Source organism: Balaenoptera physalus, assembly GCF_965194825.1.
Source record: "Balaenoptera physalus genome assembly, chromosome: 20".
In the NCBI taxonomy this organism is placed as follows: Eukaryota; Metazoa; Chordata; class Mammalia; order Artiodactyla; family Balaenopteridae; genus Balaenoptera; species Balaenoptera physalus.
In genome coordinates this window covers 64,717,003-64,744,184 of record NC_138901.1, presented here as the reverse complement: position 1 = coordinate 64,744,184, position 27,182 = coordinate 64,717,003, and the positions used below count along the sequence as shown (strand labels likewise).

General features: G+C 52.7%; 1 protein-coding gene across 16 annotated transcripts in view; it reads right to left on the bottom strand.

Annotated features, from left to right (window-relative positions):
• FLCN (folliculin) overlaps positions 1 to 23,493 on the bottom strand; it is a 58,444-nt gene extending 34,951 nt beyond the window's left edge. The window contains exons 1-13 of one of the 16 annotated variants that reach the window (XM_082442864.1): positions 21,682 to 22,144; positions 17,983 to 18,190; positions 17,290 to 17,562; positions 15,938 to 16,084; positions 14,738 to 14,959; positions 13,730 to 13,890; positions 12,268 to 12,359; positions 10,589 to 10,779; positions 9,043 to 9,156; positions 8,127 to 8,250; positions 7,005 to 7,136; positions 6,785 to 6,890; positions 4,839 to 6,123 (exon numbers count right to left, since the gene is read on the bottom strand). In XM_082442864.1, the coding sequence (XP_082298990.1) occupies positions 5,922 to 6,123; positions 6,785 to 6,890; positions 7,005 to 7,136; positions 8,127 to 8,250; positions 9,043 to 9,156; positions 10,589 to 10,779; positions 12,268 to 12,359; positions 13,730 to 13,890; positions 14,738 to 14,959; positions 15,938 to 16,084; positions 17,290 to 17,562; positions 17,983 to 18,190; positions 21,682 to 21,971 (2,262 nt within the window). In that variant the 5' untranslated portion in view covers positions 21,972 to 22,144 and the 3' untranslated portion in view covers positions 4,839 to 5,921. The other 15 variants (XM_082442858.1, XM_082442861.1, XM_082442865.1 and 12 more) reach the window with 15 other exon arrangements.
• Between the last annotated feature and the right edge of the window lie 3,689 nt (positions 23,494 to 27,182).

Below are 27,182 nucleotides of genomic sequence, written 5' to 3'. Positions count from 1 at the left end.
AGGCAGATTCTCAACCACTGCGCCACCAGGGAAGCCCCTGTTGGAAGATTTGATTCAATTTCATTCTCAAAGAACCAGCTTTTAGTTTTACTGATCTTTGCTATTGTTTTCCTTGTTTCTATTTCATTTATTTCTGCTCTGATCTTTATGATTTCTTTCCATCTACTAACTTTGGGTTTTGTTTGTTCTTCTTTCTCTAGTTTCTTTAGGTGTACGGTTAGATTGTTTATTTGAGATTTTTCTTGTTTCTTGAGGTAGGCTTGTATTGCTATAAACTTCCCTCTTAGAACAGCTTTTGCTGCATCCCATAGGTTTTGGATCATCGTGTTTTCATTGTAATTTGTCTCTAGGTATTTTCTGATTTCCTCTTTGATTTCTTCAGTGATCTCTTGGTTATTTAGTAATGTACTGTTTAGCCTCCATGTGTTTTGTGTTTTTTATGGTTTTTTTCCCCTGTAATTTTTTTTAAATTAATTTATTTATTTTTGGCTGCATTGGGTCTTTGTTGCTGCACATGGGCTTTCTCTAGTTGTGGGGAGCGGGGGCTACTCTTTGCTGTGGTGCGCAGGCTTCTCATTGCAGTGGCTTCCCTTGTTGTGGAGCACAGGCTCTAGGCATACGGGCTTCAGTAGTCGTGGCACGCGGGCTCAGCAGGTGTGGCTTGCGGGCTCTAGAGTAAAAGCTCAGCAGTTGTGGTGCACAGGCTTAGTTGCTCTGCGGCATGTGGGATCTTCCCAGACCACGGCTCAAACCAGTGTCCCCTGCATTGGCAGGCGGATTCTTAACCACTGCACCACCAGGGAAGCCCCCTGTAATTGATTTCTAATCTCATAGTGTTGTGGTCGGAAAAGATGCTTGATATGATTTCAATTTTCTTAAGTTTACTGAGGCTTGATTTGTGACCCAAGATGTGATCTATCCTGGAGAATGTTCCATGTACATATGAAAAGAAAGTGTAAACTGCTCTTTTTGGATGGAATGTCCTATAAATAACAATTAAATCTATCTGGTCTATTGGTCATTTAAAGCTTGTGTTTCCTTATTAATTTTCTGTCTGGATGATCTGTCCATTGGTGTAAGTGAGGTGTTAAAGTCCCCCACTATTATTGTGTTACTGTCGATTTCCTCTTTTATAGCTGTTAGCAGTTGCCTTATGTATTGACGTGCTCCTATGTTGGGTGCATTCATATTTATAATTGTTATATCTTCTTCTTGGATTGATCCCTTGATCATTATGTAGTGTCTTTCCTTGTCTCTTGTAACATTCTTTATTTTAAAGTCTATTTTTCCTGATATGAGTGCTGCTACACAGCTTTCTTTTGATTTCCATTTGCATGGAATATCTTTTTCCATCCCTTCACTTTCAGTCTGTATGTGTCCCTAGGTCTGAAGTGGGTCTCTTGCAGACAGCATATATATGGGTCTTGTTTTTGTATCCATTCAGCGAGCCTCTGTCTTTTGGTTGGAGCATTTAATCCATTCACGTTTAAGGTAATTATTGATATGTATATTCCTATTACCATTTTCTTAATTGTTATGGGTTTGTTTTTGTAGGTCCTTTTCTTCTCTTGCGTTTCCCACTTAGAGAAGTTCCTTTAGCATTTGTTGTAGAGGTAGTTTGGTGGTGCTGAATTCTCTTAGCTTTTGCTTGTCTGTAAAGCTTTTGATTTCTCCATCAAATCTGAATGAGATCCCTGCCGGGTAGAGTAATCTTGGTTGTAGGTTCTTCCCTTTCATCACTTTAAATATATCATGCCACTCCCCTCTGGCTTGTAGAGTTTCTGCTGAGAAATCAGCTGTTAACCTTATGGGAGTTCCCTTATATGTTATTTGTCATTTTTTCCCTTGTTGCTTTCAATAATTTTTGTCTTTAATTTTTGTCAATTTGATTACTATGTGTCTCAGCATGTTTCTCCTTGGGTTTATCCTGCCTGGGACTCTGCGCTTCCTGGACTTGGGTAGCTGTTTCCTTTCCCATGTTAGGGAAGTTTTCGACTATAATTTCCTCAAATATTTTCTCAGGTCCTTTCTCTCTCTCTTCTCCTTCTGGGACCCCTATAATGCGAATATTGTTGCGTTTAATATTGTCCCAGAGGTCTCTTAGGCTGTCTTCATTTCTTTCCATTCTTTTTCTTTATTCTGTTCCATGGCAGTGAATTCCATCATTGTGTCTTCCAGGTCACTTATCTGCTCCTCTGCCTTAGTTATTCTGCTATTGATTCCTTCTAGTGTATTTTTCATTTCAGTTATTGTATTGTTCATGTTTGTTTTTTAATTCTTCTAGGTCTTTGTTAAAGATTTCTTGCATCTTCTCGATCTTTGCCTCCATTCTTTTTCCAAGGTCCTGGATCATCTTCACTATCATTATTCTGAATTCTTTTTCTGAAAGGTTGCCTATCTCTTCACTTAGTTGTTTTTCTGGTGTTTTATCTTGTTCCTTCATCTCGTACCAAGTCCTCTGCCTTTTCATTTTGTCTTTCTGTGAATGTGGTTTTCCTTCAACAGGCTGCAGAATTGTAGTTCTTCTTGCTTCTGCTGTCTGCCCTCTGTCTTTTCAAAGTTTGACTGCATGTCTTGTGATCTTTTGGAGTTCATCTTACTTGGAATTTGTTTAGCTTCTTGTACAGGCCATTCTTCATTTTATTGTGCTTTGCAGATACTGTGTTGCTTTTTTTTTTTTTTTTTTTTTTTTTTACAGACTGAAGGTTTGTGGCAACCCTGCGTCAAGCAAGTCTACTGGCACCATCATTCCAACAGCATTTGCTCACTTTATGTCTCTGTCACATTTTGGTGTTTCTTGCAATATTTCAAACTTTTTCATTATTATCATATTTGAATTGGTGATCTGTGATCAGTGATATTTGATGTTACCACTACAGCTCAGTGAAGGCTCGATGACGGTTAGGATTTTTTTGACAGTATTTTTAAATTAAAGTATGTACTTTTTTTTTTTTTTTTAAAGTTTTTGGCCACATGGCATGTGGGATCTTAGTTCCCTGACCAGGGGTCGAACCCACACACCCTGCATTGGAAGCATGGAGTCTTAACCACTGGACCACCAGGGATGTCCCTGTACTTTTTTTTTAGCCAATGCTATTGCACACTTAATAGACCACAGTATAGGGACTTCCCTGGTGGCACAGTGGTTGGGAATCTGCCTGCCATTGCAGGGGACACGGGTTCGAGCCCTGGTCTGGGAGGATCCCACATGCTGCGGAGCAACTAAGCCTGTGCGCCACAACTACTGAGCCTGTGCTCTAGAGCCCGCGAGCCACAGCTGCTGAGCCCACGTGCCACAAATGCTGAGGCCTGCGCGCCTGGAGCCCATGCTGCACAAGTGAAGCCACCGCAAGGAGAGGCCCATGCACCACAATGAAGAGTAGCTCCCCGCTCGCTGCAACTACAGAAAGCCTGCACACAGCAACAAAGACTCAACACAGCCAAAAAATAAATAACAAAATTAATTTATTTTTTTTAAAAAAACACAGTATAGTGTGAACATAACTTCCACATGCAATGGGAAACCAAAAATTCGTGTGGACTCACTTAATTGCAATATTTGCTTTATTGCAGTGGTCTGGAACCAAACTCACAATCTCTAAGGTATGCCTATATGTTTATATTCATGTGTCTCACGAAATTTGGAAAATTTTCAGCCATTATTTATTCACATATTCTGCCTTTCTTCTTCTCAGGCTCCCACGATGCATATGTTGGTCCTTTCAGTGGTGTCCCGTGGATCTCTTAGGCTCTGTTCCTTAGCCTCAATAATTTCCACTGTCCTATCTTTAAGTTCACTGATTCATTCTTCTGCCTGCTCAAACTGTCTTTAAAGCCTTCTAGTCAATTTTTCACTTCAGTTACTGCAGTTTTTGGCTCCAGAATATTTTTTGATTCTTTTTTTGGTTTTGTCTTTGAAATGTCTATTTTGTTCACACATCATTTTCTTGACTTTCTCCACATCTTCCTTTAGTTCTCTGAGCATCTTTAACAGTTGTTTTAAAGTCTTTGGCTAATATGTCTGCCACTAAGTCTTTTTCATGGACAGATTCTGAATTCTTTTTTTCCTTTCAACAGACCTTCCTGTTTCTTTGTATGCCTTGTGATTTTGTTGTTGTTGTTTTTGCTGAACATTGGGCATTTAAATCCAATAATGGCATAACTCTGGAAATCAGATTCTCCCCCTTCCCCAGGGTTTACTGGTTTTTTTTTTTTTTTAAACATCTTTATTGAGGTTTGTTATTTTTTACTGTTGTAGGCTCTTTGCCAGGGATCAGCTGGAGGTGTAAACTTCAGTTTTTCTCAGGTCTTTCCTGAGCCCTTCCCTGGATGTGCACAGTCACTGTTAAATTTTCTCATACATGCAATTGTTTTTGAGTGCCCTACTCTTTAATGTCTGGCTCCTGAGAGGTGGAAGGCAAAAATGAAGCAGGGAGAGGCTGCCACCCAGAGGGGGAGGCGCAGCGACGGTGGCTGCCCCCTCTTCGTCTGCACTCTCATCAGAAGCAGCCAGCAGCAATCAGGCACAGAGCCCTGATGTTCAGAGGACAGGATCCTTCTTACCCACCCTCGTTCCTGCAAGCTGCTCCAAGAACACGTGTACGGCCCTGCCACGTGGCTGGGGGTGGGAGATGGGAAGCTGCAACTGTACTACGAGCTAAAACTGACTGAAAATTAACCACAGTTTACTAAGTCTTCCCCTGGAAATTGTAAGGCTTCAGTAAAGTACAGAGTTCCAAAATAGTTATATCACTGGTGTTACTTTAACCATATTATTTTCTATGACTGATCCCAAGAATATCTGAGGTATCAAACCAATAAAACCATGTAGTCAACAGTTTATAAAAATATATCTTTATTATTTCAATGTTCTTGCATGATACAGACACCTAGTCATATAAACATGGTCTTCCTGTTAAATATAAATTAAACACAAAAAACTATAAACAAATCAGCAAAATTACCGGAAAATCCTTCCAAACCATGAATCCCTATTAAAAATGTACACAGGGACGATGAAACCGTCTTAAACTACCATACTCTGAAACTTGACTGCAGCCAAGTGTAAACGTTTAAAGAAGCAACAGAGGGCAAAGTGATACGGAATAAAACTATGATGGGTTTCTCAACTCCACATACAGTGAGCCAGGCCAGTCAAACGACTCCATCTGACATTTCAGCAAAGTATCCTCTTTGTGTACAAAAGATCAGGGTTTGTCCTCAAGCTACAGGGTAATTTCAAAGCAACCACAGAAGAGCATGGCCAGAAGACTTGGTCGTCAGATAACTTCAGAACGCGAATTCCAGATGATTCAAAGATGAGGAAAACATCCACTCCACCCCAAAAGGCATTCCCAGAGCCCTAACTTAAAACCAGATTACTAACAATAACTACGGATCAGAACACAACCTGAAAATTCACAAAACTCACATATGCATGCACCACCTGGAAAACCCTTGCTGAACTTCAGAATAGAAAGGTTCAACCTCAAGAGAGGGTATGACATTGCAGCTAAGATACCCAAGGCGGAGCTGGCCTGACATGTTTCCCTGTAAATTTTGAGATCAGCATCCATGAGAGGCATGAGATGCACACCTTCCTCACGTTCTTCTCTCCCAAGGGTGCGCGAATGCACGGGACTAACTGTCACAAGTCTCCCACTGCCCTCTTCAGGGCTGGAGCAATTCAAATAGCTTGTGGGATGGTGCCAAGAACACCACCAGGCCCACATCCCACACAGAGGGCAAAGTTCAGCCCCAACATTGTCCATTCCTTACCAGGAAACAGCTTCATGCCAGCAGTTTGGAAACGGGAGGACAGCCTGAGAACGCCAGCAGAGACCAGTGTCTGAGCTCCACGGTGAGGAGGGACGTCACCACATCCCAGGAGGCCTACCCAGACACAGAGCCCCAGGGCGGGGTCAACTACGAGGTTCTGAGGCCATGGGGCTGCGGACCGTGGACATGAGGTGTGACTTGTAGGTCTTGCTCAGGCCTGTCATCCAGAACTTGAGCAGCTTGACATTGTCCTCCTCAGACGCTCCGAGGATACTCAGGAGCTTGTGTGTGTCCTCTTTGGGCCGACTATCCACCTTGGTGAATTTAAAGAGAACCTTCACTTTGCTGTAGAAAACCAAAACCAAACACTCAGCGGCCGCAGAACCATCAGCAGAGTTCTGGTCCTGGGGCCTAAACGGCTTCAAGACCAGCAACGGCTCGACAGGCAGAGCAGGAAGTGAAACAGGAGAGACAGCACAGCAGAGTGGCAGCTCGCGCCTGCACCCAGGGTCTCCCATTTCCCCACCGGTGCTAACGCCGGTGCAGCCAAACAGGGAGATTAAAAAGACAAATGTTCCTCCCATTCATAAAAGGGACAGGTGGCTCCTAAGCTCCACTGTACTCTCTGAAATCAGAACAATGTTTGACTAACTAAATTTGACAGAAAATTACTAAGAAGGCGGGAGGAAATACAGTAACTTACTTAATAAGGAGGGAACATCTGCTACCTGACCTTCCAATTCTTAAGTTAACTAAGCATCAAAAATAACTGCTTCCCTTGGAGAGCACAGAGCAGCTTGGGGCTCAGGGGTGCGGGCTCACCTGCTCAAGGTCACCCAGCCAGTTCAGCAAGTGGTGGAGCCCTGCACCTCTCCTCCGCACCCCCTCCCGCAGTGGCCACGGCCTCACCTCTGTCTCTGGAAACGGCTCCTGCTTCTCCTGCTGCCGGCAGCCCAGCCCTCCCCTGAAAGCACAGACTCTAGGGGCCGAGGCGGCGCCTGCTTACTTCATCCACTCCTCCTTGAGGCAGACGAGGCACTGGTCGACCACGTCCACCGACAGATTCTGGTTGGTCAAAGCCGCTTCCACTTTACTCAGGATGGTGGGGCCAGCTGGGGACAAGCGGGGCACAGCTGGGGGGTCAGCACGGGGAGGGCAGGGGCGGCCTCAGCCCTCCCCCCAGCCCGCTCGCCGTGGAGAGAGCAGCCCCGCTCAGCGGCACCCACCTCGGTCTGCGGCTACAGCACTCCCACTGGTCACCACGAACTCGTGCTTGCTGAGGGACTGCTCGTCCTCGCACCCGGCCGGGTGCAGGCTGGAGCGAGCGGCCGTGTGCACTTCCACCACCACAGCAAACTCTGCGGCGACACAACACACGCTGCCCGTCAAGTGCTCTCCACCCCGGGACCAAGCCCCTCATTTTGCGCCTCCCAATCATCTCAGATCATCTGGGGAAAACTCCAGTCTCCTGAGCTGAACACTCTGGCACTTAAAAATCTTTCGTAGCTTGTGAATAGAGTTAAGGGTTCACTTTTGACTCAGTTAAGCTAATAATGCACTGTATTATATTACTACAAATTACTGTGTATACCTCCATTGGTCTAATACTAAACAGCCCTGGGAGAGTGGTCCCGCTACAACATAACCCATTTTGCAGACGGGGAAACAGACTCAGAGAAGCTAAGTGACTTGCACAAGGTCACACAGCTAGTGGTGGTAACAATATCAAGCCCATCTCTGAGACTAGAGCCTGTGTTCTGAACGCTGCCTCTTGGACTAACGGCCCAGCCTGGTTGCTGAGAGAGTGACAGCTCTGTGACCAACCTTCCCACCGCGCTCACGGATGTGCCTGGAGGAGGCCTAGACGTGCCAGATGCAGGGACGTGCACCCACAAAGGGATGTGCTGACTCCTGACCCCCCGAAACCAAGCATGAGGTATGCCGATCAGCTCCCTGGCTCTCTGTCTAGAGCAGTAAGCTCGCCAGTCCTCAGGGCGGAGGGGAGCAGAGCAAGGGCCACCGAGCTGAAGAGCACCAGGGACGGACTTAAGGCAGATAAAAACAGGAGAACAGGAAGAGGAAGGAAGACCACGAGGCGGGGGGCTCAGTCCAGCGGGCCTCCTGAACACCCCTCAGGGCCCCAGGACTGGGACCCGTGAGCTGCCCAGCCCCACCCTCACCCATCTTCAAGACAGACACTAGAAGCCAATGTCATGGGGAAAGCTGGTCCTGCAACGTGGGTCTTCCCGCCTGAGGCCAGCAGGCATCGCCCTCAAACCCGCAGCTGAGGTCCAGTCACGTGGTTTCACTTCTGAGCCCGGCTCAGCCCAGACCGACGCAGCACGCACCTGAGGCCAGCACGTGGGGAGGGATCTGCACGTGGGGGCCGAGCCCCAGGAAGTTGCAGCGGTAGGCCTCCTCGTACTGGCTGCTGTAAGGGATGACGCGCACACAGCCCACGGGCAGCATGGTCTGAAGGACAGAACCACCCAGAACTGAGCGCTGCCCCGCCCGAATCCCTCACCCACACCCCATGAGCCCCCTGCAGCTCGGTCCAGAGCCCTCTCCTCCCAGAAGGCGTCACCCACCCGGCCCCTCTCATCCCGGCCCGCTCTGCAGGGTTAATTCTTCCATCATTCTCCGACTTCTCAGATGTCTGTCTCTTCCCTCACCCGCCAAAGGGATTCTAAGCTGTCTGAGAGAGTGTTTCGTCTTGTGCCTTCACGGGCCCAGGCAGAGGGCTGGCACGCACACACGCTCAGAGCCGGACCTGGGCCTTAGCACCCCCTACACCTGTGGGACGGAGACAGCACGCCACATGTGCACTCCGGCCGGCCCATCCATCAGGCTCTGTGCAGAGGACCACGTGGGGACCCAGGCCCGCCTCTGTGGCACAGGTGGCTTCTCAAAGGGACGTGGGGCTTGGGGAAGGGCGGATGGGAGAGCGGTCAGTCTACCAGGACAGCACAGACTCCTTGCTCGAAATCAAAGCCAAAAATGACTACCTTTTTTTTTCTTTCATTTTTTTTTTGGCCACGCTGCGCAGCCTGTGGGATCTTAGTTCCCTGACCAGGGATAGAACTTGGGCCCTCAACAGTGAAAGCACAGATGAATACCATTTTTAACACTGGAGAAAAACACAGATCTTAGATTCAGGCATGAACGTCTGCAACGAGTCTCTGACACATCTTAACAGATTTTTTAAAAACCCACTAGGCCAATACCGTCCTGCCACAAAACACAAAGGAAAGAAGATCCTCTCACCCGAAGAACTTCAAAGGCTGAATGGACAAGGTCTGCGTCTCTACTTTTCCAGATCACCTGGTTCCCCATGAGGACGTGCCAGGCCAGTGTCCGGAAAGATGGGGCACCCAGGACCTGAAAAACACGGTGCACTGCTTTCTGTCCAGAGGAAGTTATTTGTGTGTTCGCCTAGAAACTTTCTCTGTAGAGTGAAGGAAGACGGGCAGGAGAAAGGAAGTCACCTATCTTCTCGGGGAGGCTGGGTGACTTGCCCGAAACCAGGAGGAGGGATGGCCCTGTACTCACACCTGAAGGTCCGACCCCAGAGCTCTTGTACACTTCAAGATCTTTTCCCCAATTCTATTTTTAAAGACTTGAAGCAAAGTATTAGCTCTTTGCAACATGTACCTTCTCTCTCTACACCCTTAACTTTGGCCTAACCACTCGAAAGAGAGCCAGGGTTGTGAGTCTTCAGCACCGAGGAAGAGCTCAGTCTCGATGCCAGCAGCCCAGGGCTGCCCTGCTGAGCGGATCCACGTCCGGAGCCCCAGCCTCTAACCATGTCCTCTGGGGCTGTGAGTCTCTCAATCTAGGGGTTGTGACTTCCTGATCTGTCCTGTTTTTATCCTGCTTTAATCAACTCTAATTAACTCCACGGCACTGACATTCTAGAAGAGCTCAGCCTATTGTCTTAGGGCTTGTGAACATGGCCAGAAAAAGAGAGGAGGCTGTAACACTGCCTTTCAGCAAAGCCCACCAGCCCCCAGGGACTCCCCCTCCGGTGGAACTCAAGATCCCCTCCCACTGCAATCCATTAGCTGTAACCCACTGTAATCAACAGGACTGCAGCCAAATCAAGGACGATCTGAATGAATGGTTTTCACCCCAAAGCCCCACAGAACACCTGCCGGTAAATCAGGCTTTACTTCATTTTCCAAAATAGAAATAACTGTTTTCTGATAGAATTCATGCTCAATGTAAAAGTAAACAGAGAGAGGGTCTAAGGAAGGACAGCCTGCTTTGTGATCTAGCGGCCACTCCCCCCTGCCCTCCCGTGTGGTGAGACCCGTGGCGTCGGCGAGCACCTCCGACGGTCACACCCGCCCCCCCCCGCCCCCCCCCCCCCCCCCCGCCGCAGGGCAGGCTCCTGCCCTACCGAACGACGGGCCATCGCTCGGATGCAATTCCTAGGGTCGTACGTTCAGGTTGTTTCCAGTTCTTTGTAAGAAAGGCCACTGTTTTCAATTTGCAAAGCATCTATGCTGTGCGCAAACCAACAATGCTGTTCAATTCCTTTAGAAGGTTCCAGAATGACAAGATTAGAGAACTATGAGAAGCCAACCGTTGGGCCTTTCTTTAGAGAAACCCCCTCCATCCTCACCGAGCCTGGGGCTAAGACACCCCAGATGCCCCCTGTCATCTTCAGCCACCCACCAAGAAGGTTCTTGGTCACCCCTGAACACAACAGACCCAAAGGACAAGGTGTGCTGGATGGAGATGAGCCGGAAGGAGACGACGGGGCTTTGTCCTGAGTTTCTGATCCGGGCTCTACCCCTCTACCACCTACCTGCCTCATGTGCCGAAGGGATTTAAAGACAGAGAGCTTTCGGGGCTGCCAGTTTCCACAGTCTGAGAGCAAGGACGAATCCGCTGGGCACTTGGTCAGCTCCCGCCCCTCGGCCCCCTCGGGCAAGACAGGGGCTTTCTCCTCCTCTTCAGCCTCAGAGTTGCCCCAGCTTTCTGATTCCTCTTCCAAGTCTGCAAGACAGACAACACATTCAGTTACGAAATGTGCGGCCCTAGACTCCTTCGTTCTCTGGATGCAAGTCTTTGCACACGACCACTTCAGCCCAAGGCATCCCGTGGTTAAACCGGCCAGAAGGCTACTGATTTCTGGTTCGGACCAGCTATCTACACTACCTGCCGCCACTGGAGCCCTGGGGTGGGCCGGGGCGTTCAGTCTGCTATGTTGTGTCCACTGCCGGCGGGAAAAGTCAAGTCAACGGTAAGGACGGTACAGCGTGTGGGCGCTACCCTGAAGACGTCCACACATTCTGTCCTTTAATCCTCTCGCCTGCCCTGGGTCAGTACCGTTCTCCCCGTCTTACAGAAAGGAATACCTGCTACCTCAATTCATCGTCACGACAACCCCAGGCCTGCAGCACCCTCACTGCACGGCTCGAGGGAAGGGGCCTTGCCGTGCACACAGCACACACACACGTCCTGGAGCCCGGAGCGGAAGGCACGTCTGTACAGCTGCAGCGTGTGCTCTGAAGCCCTATGCTCACCGTGCGACCAAAATGCAGTCCAAGCCGTGACAGTGAGCACTGCATGCCTGCACTCCTCTCTCCTGACAGACGCGGCTCTCCGAGCAAATAAATCTCACCAGCAGACTGCCCTCGCCACCTTCACTAACCTAGAAACGTGTGATCGCTACGATAAATGGTTCCGGGCCGACCGTACCGTGAGGGCGCGAAAGTGGACCGCGCTTCTGTCTCCTCTGAGCGAGCCCTGCCCTGGATGAACCAGCCCGCCCTCCCCTTCGCAGGGAAGCCTGCTCAGATGCAAGTCACCGGACGGCAGGAACACGCCTGAAACTGCTCCAGCTTGTTAAAGTCACTCATCTGCAAAAAGCAGCACGTTGTAACAGAGGACACACAAGAGGCATCGCGAGTCTCGGTCACCCCGCCCCACGTCTGAGATCCTGGACCTATGTCACTGAAAAGCCAATCATCTCCCAAAGAAAAGCAGACTCCCAGACTCCCCTGGGCAGTTACTTAGAACACCCAGATTTGGAGATCTGATGGCAAACCTGGGGAGGGAGGCCCAGTTACCAGGAGGCTTGGGAACCACCGCCCTGATGAAAACCTCGGGTCCAACTGAACGAAGCACAACATTTTACTGTTGAAGAGCAGAGAGCAGGTCCCCATCCAGACAGGCCGAGTAAGTGCTTCTTGTACAATAGAGACACAAAAGCCTCACTCAACCCACCTCTCCAGAGCGACAGCCCCGGGGGTGGTCTTTCCCAACCTGCCCGGACAGACGCTTACACGTGACTGTCAAGGAAGATGAGGCAGGAAATCACAATAAAACCACGAAGAGCAAAGGGCCAGCTTTTGTGGACGCTGCTTCTGGGGTCCCCTCTGTCAGCTCTCTCTGCTGGGATGGAGGAGAGGGGAGCTGAGCACGGAACGACCCCAGGCCACCGCCGGCAGAGGCTCCCAGCACGAGCACCTCCCAGCTTACCCGCAAGCTGCTCCATCTGGACCAAGGTGTCCTCAGTGGGCGCGCCTTCCAGGAGCTTCTCGGTCAGCCGGCTGCCGCACGCCTTCAGGAGCCTGGGAACAAAGCGCCACCTATGCAGTGTTCTCGCCAAAAGGAAAACCAGACCCGAAGCCAATCAACCCTCTTGAGCTAACAACTGGTTAAAACATGGGCATAAAAGAACGAGCTGAGTACCACCACGAGGATTCGACCAGCCAGAGGGGCTCCTACAGGACGCACAGCCCAGGCCTCCAACCGAAGGCAGGGAGGCTGGGGAAGAGGCGCACGAGGCGCTGCTCTAGACTCAGAGGCCTGGCACGATCCGCGCCCTGTGTGGTGGTGCACGGGTCCCAATGCCAGGGTCAACTCTGAGGCAAAGCAGGAAAAGTGAACGTGGACGGGGCTGCATGATGCTAAGCGATGAGTCCATTTGTTGGATGTGATAATGGGTTTACGGTTGAAGTGATACAACTAAGATTTGCTTTAAAAAACATTCCAGAAAAAAAAAAAGTGAAGAACAGATGAAAAAGCAGTAAAATGTCGCTAACTGCTAAAGTAGGAGGGTGTGAAGTTCGCTGTAGTATTATACTTTGGGTCTGTCTGAAAATTTCCCAAATTAAAATAATTTCTAAAAGACAAGAGGAACTGTATGTCGGGTGGGGGAGACAAATATTTTTCTCTTTAGTTTGCAGGTTCTCAGGAGCTGCAATCAAGGATTTACACGTGAGGACATCACCCACACCAGGACCTGATTTAGGTGGTGCTGCACAGGAATGAGAATCTGGGGGTCTTTGGAAGGAGCGTATCCTGCAGTGGGAGGAACAGAAACAATCTGTGGCCGGAGGACAGACTGTGGTGGTTCCTAAGTGTGTCCACAAATCTGTCGATACTCCTCCCTTCCAAAGGCGGAGACTGGTCCTCCCCTCCCACCTAGGCTGAGCTACTTCTAACAAGAGCAGGTGCAGGCAGGGCCTGTGTGCGCTGAGGCTGGGTCGCGAGAGCCAGCAGAGCCCACCTCACTCTCCCCGCATCACCCGCACGACCACGGCGAGGAGCAGAGGCCTCCCGCCCACGGCCAGACCAACCTGCCGGCCCCGAGGGAGCCCAGCCTTCAGACGACAGCAGCTCCGCCTGAGAACCAGGGCCAGAACGGCCCAGCTCAGCCCAGCTCCGAGTCCTGACTCACAAGCGCTGTGCGAGACAAGCATTCACTGCTGCTCACAAAAAGGGAGACCACTAGTCTTGGTCTAGGAACTTCACCTTAAAGTATCGCTGGGAAGTGAGCTCCGCCTAAACGCGACTTCCATGCACTCAGGGGCGAGGAGGACCGAACCCAGTTCAGGACTCACGCGCCACAGCACAGGCCTGTCAGCAACTGTCCCCCCCAACCTAGGCACAGTCCGGCCAACACCCCAGCAGCCACGAGAAGACCGAGTCTGGTTACCAGGCGAAGGAGGTGTGCAGGCACGCCCACAAGCTGTCATCGTTCGTCAAGGACGTCAGCGAGCGGGCAGCGTTGCCGTTCCTTTGGTGCAGGAACGGTGTGAAAGCAGTGTTCATCCTCTGGGCACGCTGCGGGCACCCAAACTGCTCCGCCTCAAACACCTGACACACAAGGGGAAGGGGAAAGACCCTTAACAACAAGACCAGCCGGCAGCCCAGGCCCCAGTCTGCTCTCTGGACCAAGAGCAAAGCAGGGCCCCCGGTCTCATCCCAGAGAGAACAGCTCTGTCCACCAGCTGGATCAGGAGCCGCCCGAGAAGAGGCTCAGTTAGGAGTCTCTCCTGCAGCCTCCCCGACGCCGATGAGTCGGCACCTGACGGGGCTCAGGGGGCGTCCGCGCTTTCCAGGCACCCCCGTTCCCAGGCACGGGGGGCGTCCACTGCTCAGACCCTGTGTGGGCGGGACACGTGACCACTTCCTGCGAGGAGGGGGGAGGAGCCAGGCCTCCGGCCCCACCTGCGCACCCCAGCAGGCAGCTGAGCAGCAACGCCACTCCAGCCTGACCACAGCGAGCAGACCCCTGCTTGCCTGCGATGGACACAGAAGAGAAACAAGCCGCTGGGGCTGAAGCACTGCTTGTTACCAGAGCCCCACCGGCCTATCCTGGGCGGCCCCGGAGGCACAGGGCCGTCGCTGGAGATGCACGGTAGGTGCGGGTCTGCCACACCGTTAGCGGACAGGCTGCTGAAATGAGGGTCAGAGGAAGCAGAGACAGCGGGGATCAAACTAGGCATCTGACTGCAGCAAAGCCAGAGCCAAACGAGAAGCAGGACAGTGACAGACTTGAGAGAGACCGCTGAAGCCAGCAGCACCGGCTGACCCCGGGCTTATCGCCGCGACTCCGACTCCGAGGCGGCCAGGGGACCCGCAGGCAGGAACGCTGCCCTGCTCCTGGCCCCTCGCACAGAGCCCTCCCTCCCCGCCACCCACTGCCCTGCCTCGGGGCCACCTTGAGCGCCTTGCCCTGGAGCTCGTCGATGATCCCACGGATCTTGCCCAGCAGGAAGGGCCAGGAGTTGATGAGGTAGATGCGGTCCATCATGATGGCGATGACGCTGTACCAGCGCTGGAAGCCCCGGGCCAGGCTGTCCTTGATGAAGAACGTGTGGCTGAACACAAAGCCGTGCTGCTCGTCCCCAAAAAAGATGGGGCCCTCGCGGCCGGGGCACACCTGGGACACAAGGACAGCTGCTCCAGGACACCGCCCTCTGCACGCTGCAGCAATCAAACCCTCCCGCTCAGGCTTTTCTTTCTGCCATAATTAATCAGCATCAGTTACAGGGAGAGTGGAAAGGGCAGGGATGAGAAAGGAAAACTCTGCTTTCATCTCTCCTGTGATGGAACTTCCTAAAGAGAACGTTTGTTACCATGAAACCCAAGGGCCAGTAGGTTCGTTAATTTTTCTTACCTTGAGTCATAAATAACTCATATACAAGTATTGTATCTACCCCAGGCTCAGATTTGCCAACATCACTCATCTGGAATATACCAAAGAACTAGCAAGTCCGAACAGCCACTGCAGAATCCACGTAATAAAAAATCTGCATGTGTTATGTGTAGGAAAGAACCTGGGTCTCCCTCACACCACACCCACTCTTACACACAACCCCACCAGACACCATCAGCTGCCCACCAGCAGGGACACAGCCAGGCGGGCACATGGCAGCAGTGAGTGAGGATGATCAAGTGGGGCAGTGACAGGAAGTGTGAGCGACTAGACTGTGAACTCTCTGTGACAAAGACACAGAAGCTAAGACAACTCGACAACGGCAGCCACGTGTCTTAGAAACACAGACTCACGCCTCGGTCGGCTCAGAGAGCACGTGATGAGCACTGAGGCTGTGACGTGACAGAGACGATAAGAAGGTGACATGTGATGGGAGCCACACACCTACTAACACTTCACACCTTAGCAACACGTCCACGAAGAACGAATAATGAAAGCCTGGTGCTTAAAACGGTAAGTTAGCAACGAACCGGGGTGCAACGTGACTCACTCCGGAGACCAGCCCTGCCGTCTCCAGGACCTGCCCGGCCGTCTCCGGGCTGCCGTCTGCCCTCCTTCCCATAGCCGACACCGAGCTTGCTCAGGGCGTGCTGGCGTGCACGTGAGCGACTCTCGCAGAGGCGCCGGGTCACGGGTACTCACCTCACAGCTCAGGCTCCGCACACAGGCCTGGCGGACGATGCTGAAGAGCTGGGGGTGGTTGGGGTGCTGGTGACTGACGTACTTGATCGAGGTCTCCTTGTCATGGCTGATGTACCCGGGATGCCCTGCAGCGAGTGACCGGCAGCCCTGCCCACGAGAAAGAAAAGAAAACCAGTTAGCCGGCAACACGCTCGCTTACTCTTATGCAAATCTCAAGCAGAAAATTCAACCTGTTTTCGCATAAAAACAACCGGCTCCTAGAGTTATACTTGACTGAGGATTTCCGTGTTTCCCGAGCAGGAAAGTCAGGATGCACACATCACAAAGGTCGTCAGAGGGCATCGAATCTACTGAGCACGGAGGTCACCGGACCTAATCTACTGGCACTTACGCAGCAGGGATCCCGAACAGCTCTGTACCCATCACCTCACCTAATCCAAGGAGCAAACCTGTGAGAGTTACCGGGAGAATCCCCACCTCACAGGCGGCAAAACTGAGGCCCGGAGCCTCCGTCCTCGATCCGGGCACGACCACTTGGCAGGGACCTCGTGCCAAGGGAGGCTGCCACACTCTGGCACTGGCGTGGCCGCCTGAGAACACACGCTCAGACCCCCTGCCATGGGGAAGGAACCGGACCGGCGGCCCTGGCTGCTGCCCCTCTGAAGCCACCGTCACGTTGGCGCCAAGGCTGTGCGCCCCGGCGGCAGCCCCCAACCTGGGACTGCGCACAGAGGCCCCGGAGCCAGCCCCTCCCTGGGCGATGCAGGACGCCCCCAAGGCCCCCCGCCGCCCAGGCCTCCTTCCTGCCTGCCTCTCCATCACAGGCAGCGGCCGATCACAGCGGCGGGCCCTCCCCACCTCTTCTCCCCGCCCTCGATCCCTCACAATCCATCAGTCAAGCTCGAGCTCACCGACTGCTTCTCAGTGGAACCAAGCTAACACGGCTGGATTTCTGTCCACCCTGTAGTGACAGGGCCAACGCCACCCTGACTTCCAGTCCCGACCCAGGGCTCCACGTGAAGAAGCGGCCTGGTGCGGGGACCTAACCTTCATCCCCCAGAGCTCACGAAGCGGGCAGGGTGCCCGCGAGGAGGACGCCAGACTGAGGGGACGGGAGGCGAGGAGGCAGCACATGGACACGAGTGAGCGAGGGGAGGCTGGAAAGGCAGACCCAACGGTGGTGGCCAGTGTCTGCTGGCCCAGAGTGGTTTGAAAAAGCTAAAGCTGGGACGAAGGGAAAGGACCAGAGGGAAGGAAAGCAGCAAGCGCACACCACGTGGCCCACGCCGTGCGGCCGCCTGCCCGCCCCCAGGAGGTCAAGCCCGAGCCCCAGCGCCCCAGGAGACACTGGCCTCGCACATGTCCGACTTCTTGGGCCCCGGGCTGCTGGACTCCGCGCTGGCCGCTTCGGCCGGGCTGTGGGCGCGGACGCGGCCGCTCATCTGGATGCCGCCCTCCTCCTCCTCCGCTGGCTCGCCCCGGCCGGGGCCGTCCCCACTCCCCGCCCCTTGCGGGAGCGGGGCGTGCAGCACCTCTGTGCAGAAGAGCGTGCGGGGGCCGTGGAGCTCGCAGAAGTGACAGAGCGCGACGATGGCATTCATGGTGCCCTGGAGACTGGGCCAGGCCTGCTGGGGAGAGGAGGGAAATGCCATGAGCTGGCCCCAGAGCCTGCCAGCTCCGGAGCCCAGCGACCTCTGCTGTCCTCAACGGGCTTCTGTCCAGCAGAGGCCGGTCACCCAGCCAGGCAGCACTGCCCAGCACCCACTCTGGGCCAGCACTGCATCGGCTGCAGGGGACACAAAGCAGACACCGTCCCTGCCCACAAGGAGTTGGGACAAAGAGGAGGGGAAACATAACGCGGGATCACACAGAAACCCTTCAGTCAGGACCGTGCCGGCAGGGCCACGAGGTGGGCAGATGGGGAGACACACACACACACACACGTGACGACGCCCTGGGGGCATCTGTTCCATGGACAGCAGCGGAGCGGCTCCCGTGTGCCGGGCGACGTTTCAGGTGATGTGATGCTGCCTCACGGAGCTTACCTTCCAGGCGGGCAGGGACGCGCGGCACACCGCTTCCTCTCGTGCGGTGACCGTGTTAGGGACACAAGGACAGGGGTCCAGGGCAGAGAAACACCGGAGGAGGTGGGATGTAGTTTCGGACGAAAGGGCTCCCAGGTGACAGCCGAAGGAACAGAGGGCGCCACGGGGGCTGAGGAGGGGCCGTGACGGGGTCTGAATGTCTGCAGAGCTGGGGGACGAGGGCAGAAGACAAGCAGAAGGTGGATTTTAGGGACCCTTCTAGGCCATGGTAAGACCCTGAACTTTTCTTCAGAGATTAGAGAACCTTCGGTGGGTTCTGATGAGAAACACAATAAATTTGAATGTTATTTTAAAAGATCGTTCTGGCCACTGTGCAGGAGCCAGGGTGGACGCAGGGAAGCCAGCTGGCCCGGGCCAGGGCGGGCGGGGGAAGGCGCTGAGGACCGTCAGAGCGTGACTGTGTCCCGAAGAGATACGCAGACGCTGCTCACGGGCGGACTGTGGAGCACAGAGAGGGAAGCAGCGTACGTGGGAGACAGGAGAAGGCGGCCGAGAGCAGCGCCTACTAAGCCTCCAGTGGAGATGATGAGGACAGGCCACGGGAGATGGGAGTGGGGCAGTCAGGGCTGGGGGACCTGGGCCCCAGAGCTCAGACGTGCGAGGGAGGAAGAGCTGGTCAAGGTGACAAAGGAGGACAGGCAGTGAGGCAAAGTCCGGTATCACTCCGGAGACCACAGGAGCAAAATCGCCCTGGAGGAGGGCAGCAGAGGGCGGGGAGGGCGTGGCAGGGACGCAGGCGCACGTGCCCTCTGCGGGGAAACCTTAAGGTGGGGCGCCTGTCCACTGGGCTCCAGCAGGTAGTGGAGAAACAGAGGCGGGACAGTGACAGCCCAGACGACATGACACGTGTGACACAGCAGGGCCTGGGAGTCAGGCTAAAGTGGGAACACGTCTTCTCCAGACCACAGCATCCTAGACAGTAGCTGGGAGCCACGTGTGGCAGCTCAGATCTGAATTAATGACGATGAAGAGCCCCCTTCCTGTCTCACCAGCCACATGTGGCTCACGGCCACCATTTTAAAAGGACAGCACAGACCGTGGGAGGGACATTTCTATCACCACAGGAAGTTCTCTTGGACAGCCGGGCTCAAAACAGTGAAGGACAATTTCGGTTACCAATGTCTGACTGAGCAGTGGACACCGGCAGGATCCAAACCCTCTTCTCTCTGGAGAACGCCACCCCCCATTACAGAATCAAAGGTCAAACATGCTCTGTGCTCAGCCCCTGGTCGGCAGGCGCAGGCCTGAGCGTGGCCTGGCCAGTCAGAGGCACCTGCTTGGGATGCTGAACCCGGAGGACGGAGGCAGGGCAGCAGACAGTGTGAACACGCACGGCGGGGGCGGGGAGTCCACGGAGCGGTCCCGGGGAGCGGCATCCTCGACCACCGGGCCCGGCGGGTCCCGCCACGGGCCCTCGAGAGGCCTCCCGCTGGCGGCCGCACTCGGAGCCACTTCTCTACCTGCCTGCTCGCTCTGCCACCACCCAATGTCTGCGGTCAACCACTCAGGTGACGCGGGCCGCCGCACCTGCCCGCCACAGGCTAGAGCGCGAGGGTCAGTAGGAGCGAACCCAAAAGAGACATCTGGGGATCAGACAGGGGACAGGAGGGGCAGCTGGCAGGCGTGGCGAGCCAGGGCACGGGGGGCTCCCGGAGGGAGGTGAGCAGCGGGACAGAAGACAGTGTAAGACAGGAGGACGTTCAGCTGGAAGACCCTGAGTTCCATGGAGATTCTGAACAGCAGAGGACCAAGAGGGCAGGGCTGGTGAGAAAGGCCCAGAACGCCGCCCCAGACCTCCAGCGGCTCACTCCCGCTCACCGCGCGGCCTCTCCCGCCATGCCCCCTGCTTGGGGAGGGCCCTCGGCAGCGCTCACACCCAGCCATCACCCTCTCAGTTCCCGACACACAGCGGGCACCACGCTGACGGCTGGCAGACAAGTAAGTGAATTTAGGAGCTGCCTGGAGAGAGAACGGTTGTTGCCACAGAAAGGGGAACGCTCGTGGATGACGTCAACACGAACGTCTATACGCAACAGGGCCACACAGCCGCCACCCCGCCCAGGGGACAGCCAGCAAGGCCATTTCCAACGAGTCAGGCAGTGCAACGGCGGTCAACACCTCAGCTCTAAGGCCTGACACTTGCTAGGTAAGGAAAAAAAATCAGAGCCAATTCTAAGAGCAGGGGGCATGGGGAAAAAAAAAAATTCAAGCAGCTTACAGCCAACCTCAAATGAGAACATCACACGGAGGAAGTGGTTCTGAATGATTCAGCAGGCCACCTGCCTGGTAAGCAGCAGGCGACAGAAAGCTGATGTTGTGGTCAAAGTCTACAGCAATGTTTCATAAAGAAGCCCTTGTGACACAAGTACTTCTACTTAAACGTCTATATAAAACATAAGATATTTAAAAATATAAAGTCCTCACCCTTCCTGCTCTTGGTTATTAGGGGGCAGCATCCACCTCATGTCCATTTAACCCTTCCGACCACAGGCCCACCCTCACATGGGAAGGAGAGAGCAGAGGTGATGTTGCTAAGCTACTTCCCAGCATCCACGATCAAAGTGGGACGGGCTACTCTTACTTTGTTTTAAATGAGAAGCACTCCTGTCTGACAAGAGTTCTCACTGTTGGGATCAGGGGTGCCACAGCCTAGATAAAACTTAGCTCTCCAGACCTACGCACGCGGAAAAACGTCCGTCTCCAGCCCAGAGCAGCCAGGTGACCTCCAACAGGTCCAAATACCTCTCTCGGCACCAGCCTAAAGCTGAGCCCCACAGGCCTGGGAGAGAACTACGGCCCGTGGCACCCGAACTCGGGCAGCATGAGGCCGGGTCTCCACTCACTCTCCGATTCCAATCTCTATCGGATGCCCAGCAGTCCTTCCTTTCCAACCAGCCTTCCAGAAACCAAGAGGCAGAAACGCTCCCCCGCCCGACAAGCTCAACATTATACCTTGAAGGGTAGGGTCCTGTCCACGCCCCCTCCCACCGCGACAGTGACGTGAGCACGACCCTCTCCCGCGGTGCACCCTGGCCCGGGTCCCTCTACCCCACTGCGGTCCGCCGGAGGGCCACGGAGAGTTAAGGAGGCGCTGAGCACGGCAGCTCTCGACCCGCATCAGACACGCTGCAGCTCCCCGACGGCGGCCCGGCCTCCTGCACGGGGGACAGGCGTGTGACACCCGAAGGCACCGCGGCGTCGCGCTGTCACTCAACCACTGGTAACCTGGCGCCTCAGCATGTCCTCTCGGAGACCCGGGTCCCCCGGCCACTCCGAGGGCCCCCGCAGGGCTGCCAAGTATCCCCGCGCTGGGGACCCAGTGCCTCCGGCCGCCGCGACCCACCCCTTCCGCAACCAGGCCGCGCCCGACCGCACCCGCCATACTGGTCGCCCCCTCAGCTCCAGGGTCGCCGGACCCCGCCCCCCGCCCCTCAGCCCGGCCTCCCCGGCCGGCGGGCTCGGCCCCCCTCGCCCTGGACCGCGCGGCCCGACTGACCGGACAAGCCGGGGAGCCGCCCTGGCTCCAAGCTCCAGGTCGCGTCGCGTCGCGTCGCGCCGCGCCCCCCTGCTGGGTCTCCGGCCCTCCTCCCTCCCCACACCCTCGGCCCCCCTCCGGGTCTGCGGAGTGGCTCCCCTCACCGTGTACCCTCACAGATCCGCCGCGCCCGCCTCGGGGCGCGTGACTCGGCCGGGCGGTACCACCGCGCGGGCCGTGGTGGGGGAGCGGGCCGTCCGACGCCCCCACCCCGCGAGGCACGCGGATCCCCGCCAGACTCGCAGCCCGGGAAGACAGCACGAGCCCAGCAGCTCCAAAGCCAGGCGGGACGCTGGAGTGGCTGCCCGACCCCCTGCGCCGCACCAGCCCGTGCCCCCACCGAGAAGCCCTGAGTGGTTCCGCCCGCGCGGGCGGGAGCGGCGGAGGAAACCATTCCAGGAGGGGGGAGGATACTTTAATTAAAAAAACATTTTTTAAAGAGATTTGAGGAAAAATATATCTATCCTAGGACTCCCAGTCCACACCGAAGGAAGAAAGAAAGAGAACGTCGCGACGTTATAAAGGACGCTATAATTCCTTTTGGTTTCACCGTTAGTTTTCATTAAATTTCCGATGGAACCAGTCTTCGGTGGAGCGTGCGGGCAGGGGGAGGGGCGGGAGGCGGTCGTCCGGTGACGCACGAACTGCGCGACGCCGGGGGAGGCGGGGCGGGGTGCGCATGCGCAATTGGCTCCCTCTCTTCCCTACCCAGGGGCGCGTCAAGTTTTCTAAAAAAACATAGTTATCGAGTGATAATCTTCTTGAACCTGGACGCCTTTTATTCAGCTTGTGTACTTAGAGATCAGTCCGAAAGCCCTCAGGGCGTGATGTGACGTGGCCGAGGGCGAGGCTGAGGGCCGGTGGTTGACTTGCGGGGCCGCTTCTCTGGCTTTCGAGGTGCCGGAGCGGGGACGCGAGGAAAGGACGGACGACGCGTTGTTTTCTGCCTCCTTTTACTTTGTGGTAAAAGGTGAAGAAGTGTGGGCGTGGGATTACGAGGCTAGGCGTGGCCTCGAAAAGTCTGTCCTCTGGCCACGGGATCCACAGCGGTATCCTGAGTTCTAGGTTTACTTTTCTCATTAACAGTTCACATACTTGAATTTTACTGAGTTTGCCAAATGCTCTTTGAAAGCCTTAGTGGAAAGGTTCCAGAAATGTTTGCAGCCTCCTAGTATGTCTGTGCCTTTACAATTTGTAAAAGAAAACATTTCCAACAACTGTAATCTTGTTATTTCCCGTTTTCTCTTAGTGGTAGGTGTTCTCGAAACATTGGTTAGTCAGGTTTTAAGCCAAGAAAAAAAATTGCTTTTTCATTTTGTAACTTTAATTCCAGGAATTAACTTCCTCAGTTTGTCACTGGAGGACACCATCTTGCTCAGATTATCCTTATTTCCATGATGATAGGCAAATGGAGGTCCCAAGTGAAAGGTTTATTCAACCACTGCCATTTTCAATAAAACTCAACGCGCATTCGACGGCAGCTGGACCCAATTTATGCCATTAATATCTTTCCCAGCACCACGTTTGGAGGTGCTTTCTCAAATCTATAAATCTGTTTAAAAGTAACAACTACATGCCAATTCCTTGAATTAGTGAATTGTACCAACGGTTAAACTGACTCAAAGAGGATAAACTTTTAGGGACACTCAACAAAAGAGACATCTCAGAGGTCAGAAAATGTAACCCACCTTATCAGTGGGAAAGGCGATCAAAACTCAGCAGCAATGTTCACAAAGTATAGCTGGCAATAATCCCCAATAATGCTCAACTAAATGAAATACCATGCTAAACTCAGAGCTTCTATCCCATAACAGGAATCTTAAGAAATGTTACCAAAAGTGCTGGATGTACTCTTGCCTGGCATTTACAGTCCAGAACATGTTTTTCCATCACTGAAATGGGCTCAATCAGAATTAAAGATTTCTTGATGCTTTTCTGCCTTCCTACTGCCAAACGAAGGGGCTTTACTGGGGATGTATTGACAGCTGAGCATCCAGACTGAGGGGGGTGCTTCATGGATGCCGGTTGCCAAGACCACAGAGCCAAGCGAAGAGAGAAAAGTAAGTCTCACTGTGAAAATGTCCTTTGAGGTTTTCAGGTGCACTCTCCCTAACATATGCCCTTGTGTAGCTATAGAATACAGCTGGGCTTTTATCTTTGAGTCAAAACCACCATGTCCCTGAATTAGTTTTCAGTTTCAGAAGGAAGAGGTATGTTTTATTTGTAGGCAAATTGGATCTAACACTTTTAATCATGTCATTATTTTAAGGGTACTATAATAGGTTCCCTGTTATAAGAATAAATAATAATCCCAGCTTTCATTTCTTGCAGCAACCAAGACAACGTTTCCTGGGTTTTTAGATATGTGTAACAGTTTGGGAGTCTGACAAGCTGCTGAACGGCAGCAAGCAAGTAATGGGTAATATTTCAGAAGGAGAACTTGTGCAGGACTTGTACATCACGTTGAGGTTTTGGGTTATTAGACAGTCAACTCTACGTATAAGGTGTCTGGCCAGTTGCAAGGCAAGAATTACTAGTCCAATATTATCTCTTAAAAAAACAAACAGGGCTTCCCTGGTGGCGCAGTGGTTGAGAATCTGCCTGCTAATGCAGGGGACACGGGTTCGAGCCCTGGTCTGGGAAGATCCCACATGCCACGGAGCAGCTGGGCCCGTGAGCCACAACTACTGAGCCTGCGCGTCTGGAGCCTGTGCCCCGCAACGGGAGGGGCCGCGATAGTGAGAGGCCCGCGCACCGCGATGAAGAGGGGCCCCCACTTGCCGCAACTAGAGAAAGCCCTCGCACGAACCGAAGACCCAGCACAGCCAAAAATAAATAAATAAATAAAAATAAAAGTAGCTATAAAAAAAAAAACAAAAAAACCCTAGTGTTTATTTTGCATTTTTTATCACAGCACTTTCAGAAAACTTTAAAAAAATTAATTCTCCTCCCCAATTAGAATTTAACTGATAGCTTGCTTGTGTTTTTATCTAATACTAGCTGCTTCTTAAACCCCAAGCAGCTACTTTTTAGTCTAATAATAAACTTTAACAGTCCATTATGGATACAGGCTTATTAAATGCCTTTTACAATTAGCAAAAGTTCTCTGGTTTCAGCTTTTCATTTTAGGACAGGATACAGATAGGATTTTGTCTTTGTGCACCACCATTAAGTAATTTAACTGCCTAAAAAGAGTATCCATCATATTTCCCCATTCACAAGTATCTGATTTACCGTGTCATTTATTTTCTCTGGGCCCTTTGCAAAACTGCTCAGGCTTACATGCAGATAACAGTTTTCTTCTACAAATTGGCTACTGTTTCAAGTTGCAACCCAGAAACTTAGAATTTACAAATCCAAAACTGCATCTTTGAAAAGCAAGTAATAGGAGAGAATTAGAACACAAGTTGACCATTGGCATACACAGAGGAGGGAATGTGAACAAGGACGGTCCACCTGTGAATGCCACGCTTAAAAAGCTAAGAGAGCTTTATAAGACCCTCTGCTAAATTATGTGCTGGAAAAGTAAAGCATTTGTCCCTGGTTAGATGACACAGGCATTATTATATCCTGTTACTAAGGCTAGTTAGGATTCTTCCCAGGAATGTTCTATCATCCAGCTTTGTTTGGGATTCCGATGTACTAAACAAAGTAAAGAAGGTGCCTTCCATGCAGGCCGGAAAAATTCCATTATTGCCCATTTAGTACCACCATTCTTTGGCTCAGAAAACATCTACTGTCATTTCAAACACATGCAACCAGATATTTCTTTAAAGAATACCTTATACCGGTATATCTCAAACTAGAGACCTCGCAGACCAGGCATACTCGCCTAAGAAAGTCTAGACTAAAAGCTGAATACTGTCCCTTTGAGGGGAGGCAGGGTTCCACTGGGCACCGATACAAATAGAAACACATATAATGCAAGTACTGAATTCTGAGGGTGATCAGTTATTCTCGTTAATCTGGAGTACTTATTAACATCTGAGAGTACCATGAAAACATGAAGTACACACTTCAAGAGTCCACAGAGAAACAGTAGGTCCACTAATGAACACCAACCCCAGGCTCCATCCTTGGACCTCAGAAACTGCCCTAATTGCCTAGGTGCAAGCTCACCATCTTCTGGCACCATCAAAATGCTACAGGCATTCATAAGTGAACGTGTTCACAAAGTGAGCTGCTGCTGAGAATTAACTCCAAGGAATGGCTAAGCCTATCTTAACTATTCGCGCAAACAGATTCTGGTAACTATTCAAAAACGAGACACGGGCAGTGCCAGGCAGCGTCTGCTCAGCATGCGGGGGTCTCGTGCTCACTTCTAGTAACAAACGAGGCCACTCATCTCCTTGACCCAAGATTTTCAAAAGCAACTGCTGTGGAGAGAAACCGCTGGCCAGTTTAATAGAAACAATGTAGTAGAGCCATTAACCACACGTTAGAAAAGGGAAAGAAGTCTCCCACGGGATTCATAGAATGTAGGTGGCTGGAGGAGGTGCCCAGTGGAACTGGGTCCCCGACTGTGTGGAGGGGGAGGCCTGCCTCCTGGGCTGTATTGCCATGTGGACACGGGGGCTGCAGTGAGGCGGGTCCCCAGCACCCTGCCGGGGTCCAGAGCCGACTGCAGGGGGCCTGCTCCTTCCCTCCCTAGGTTTGCAGAGCTCTGGCCCCGGAACCAAGAGAACACACGAGGGCAGGTGTGAGGGCCGGGAGTGAGGGCCCTCCTCCCCAACACGACAGGAGGGGTTCACGTGAGTGCCCTGGGAACGCGGGACCAGGCCCTAAACACCGGGCCCTCTGGAAATCAAAGTTTCAAAATAATGCGGTATTTCGGTGAATCACTATTCGGGGAGAAATCTAATAGTGTCCACATCAGGAGCCCACAAGAGAGTTACTTTTTCCTTAAATAGTCATGACTGGCAACTACTAGAATTCTCGAACACATTTGAGGTGATTTTAATTCAGATCCAGGTAAATCAGAAGTTGTCTAATTGTTTTTAAAAAAACAAAACTATGTAGCTTGCCACACTGATAGAAGGAAAATTTTTTTTATATAAATTTATTTATTTTTGGCCGCTTTGGGTCTTCGTTGTGGTGCGCAGGCTTCTCACTGCAGTGGCTTCTCTTGTTGCGGAGCACGGGCTCTAGGCGCGTGGGCTTCAGTAGTTGTGGCTCGCGGGCTCTAGAGCACAGGCTCAGTAGTTGTGGCGCACGGGCTTAGCTGCTCTGAGGCATGTGGGATCTTCCCGGACCAGGGCTTGAACCCGCATCCCCTGCACTGGCAGGCGAATTCTTAACCACTGCGCCACCAGGGAAACCCGGAAATTTTCCATTAAATGTTTCCTCTTTCCTAAGTACAGGCACATGGAAGTATACATGAAAATGACATACCTCACCTGAGCTGGAGGACTGAGAGCATGCATGAAGGGTCACATCCAGCCCTCGCCTATTTCTACGTCAGCGTTACTGGATCCGGCCTCACCCACTCGTTTACAGATCAGATGCTCCGTGGCTGCTTTCCTGCAGCAAAGCAGTGGTCGTCACAATAGACCACATGACCCCAAAGCCTCTCTATTAGAGAAACTTTTTAGGCATGAGGTTTCAC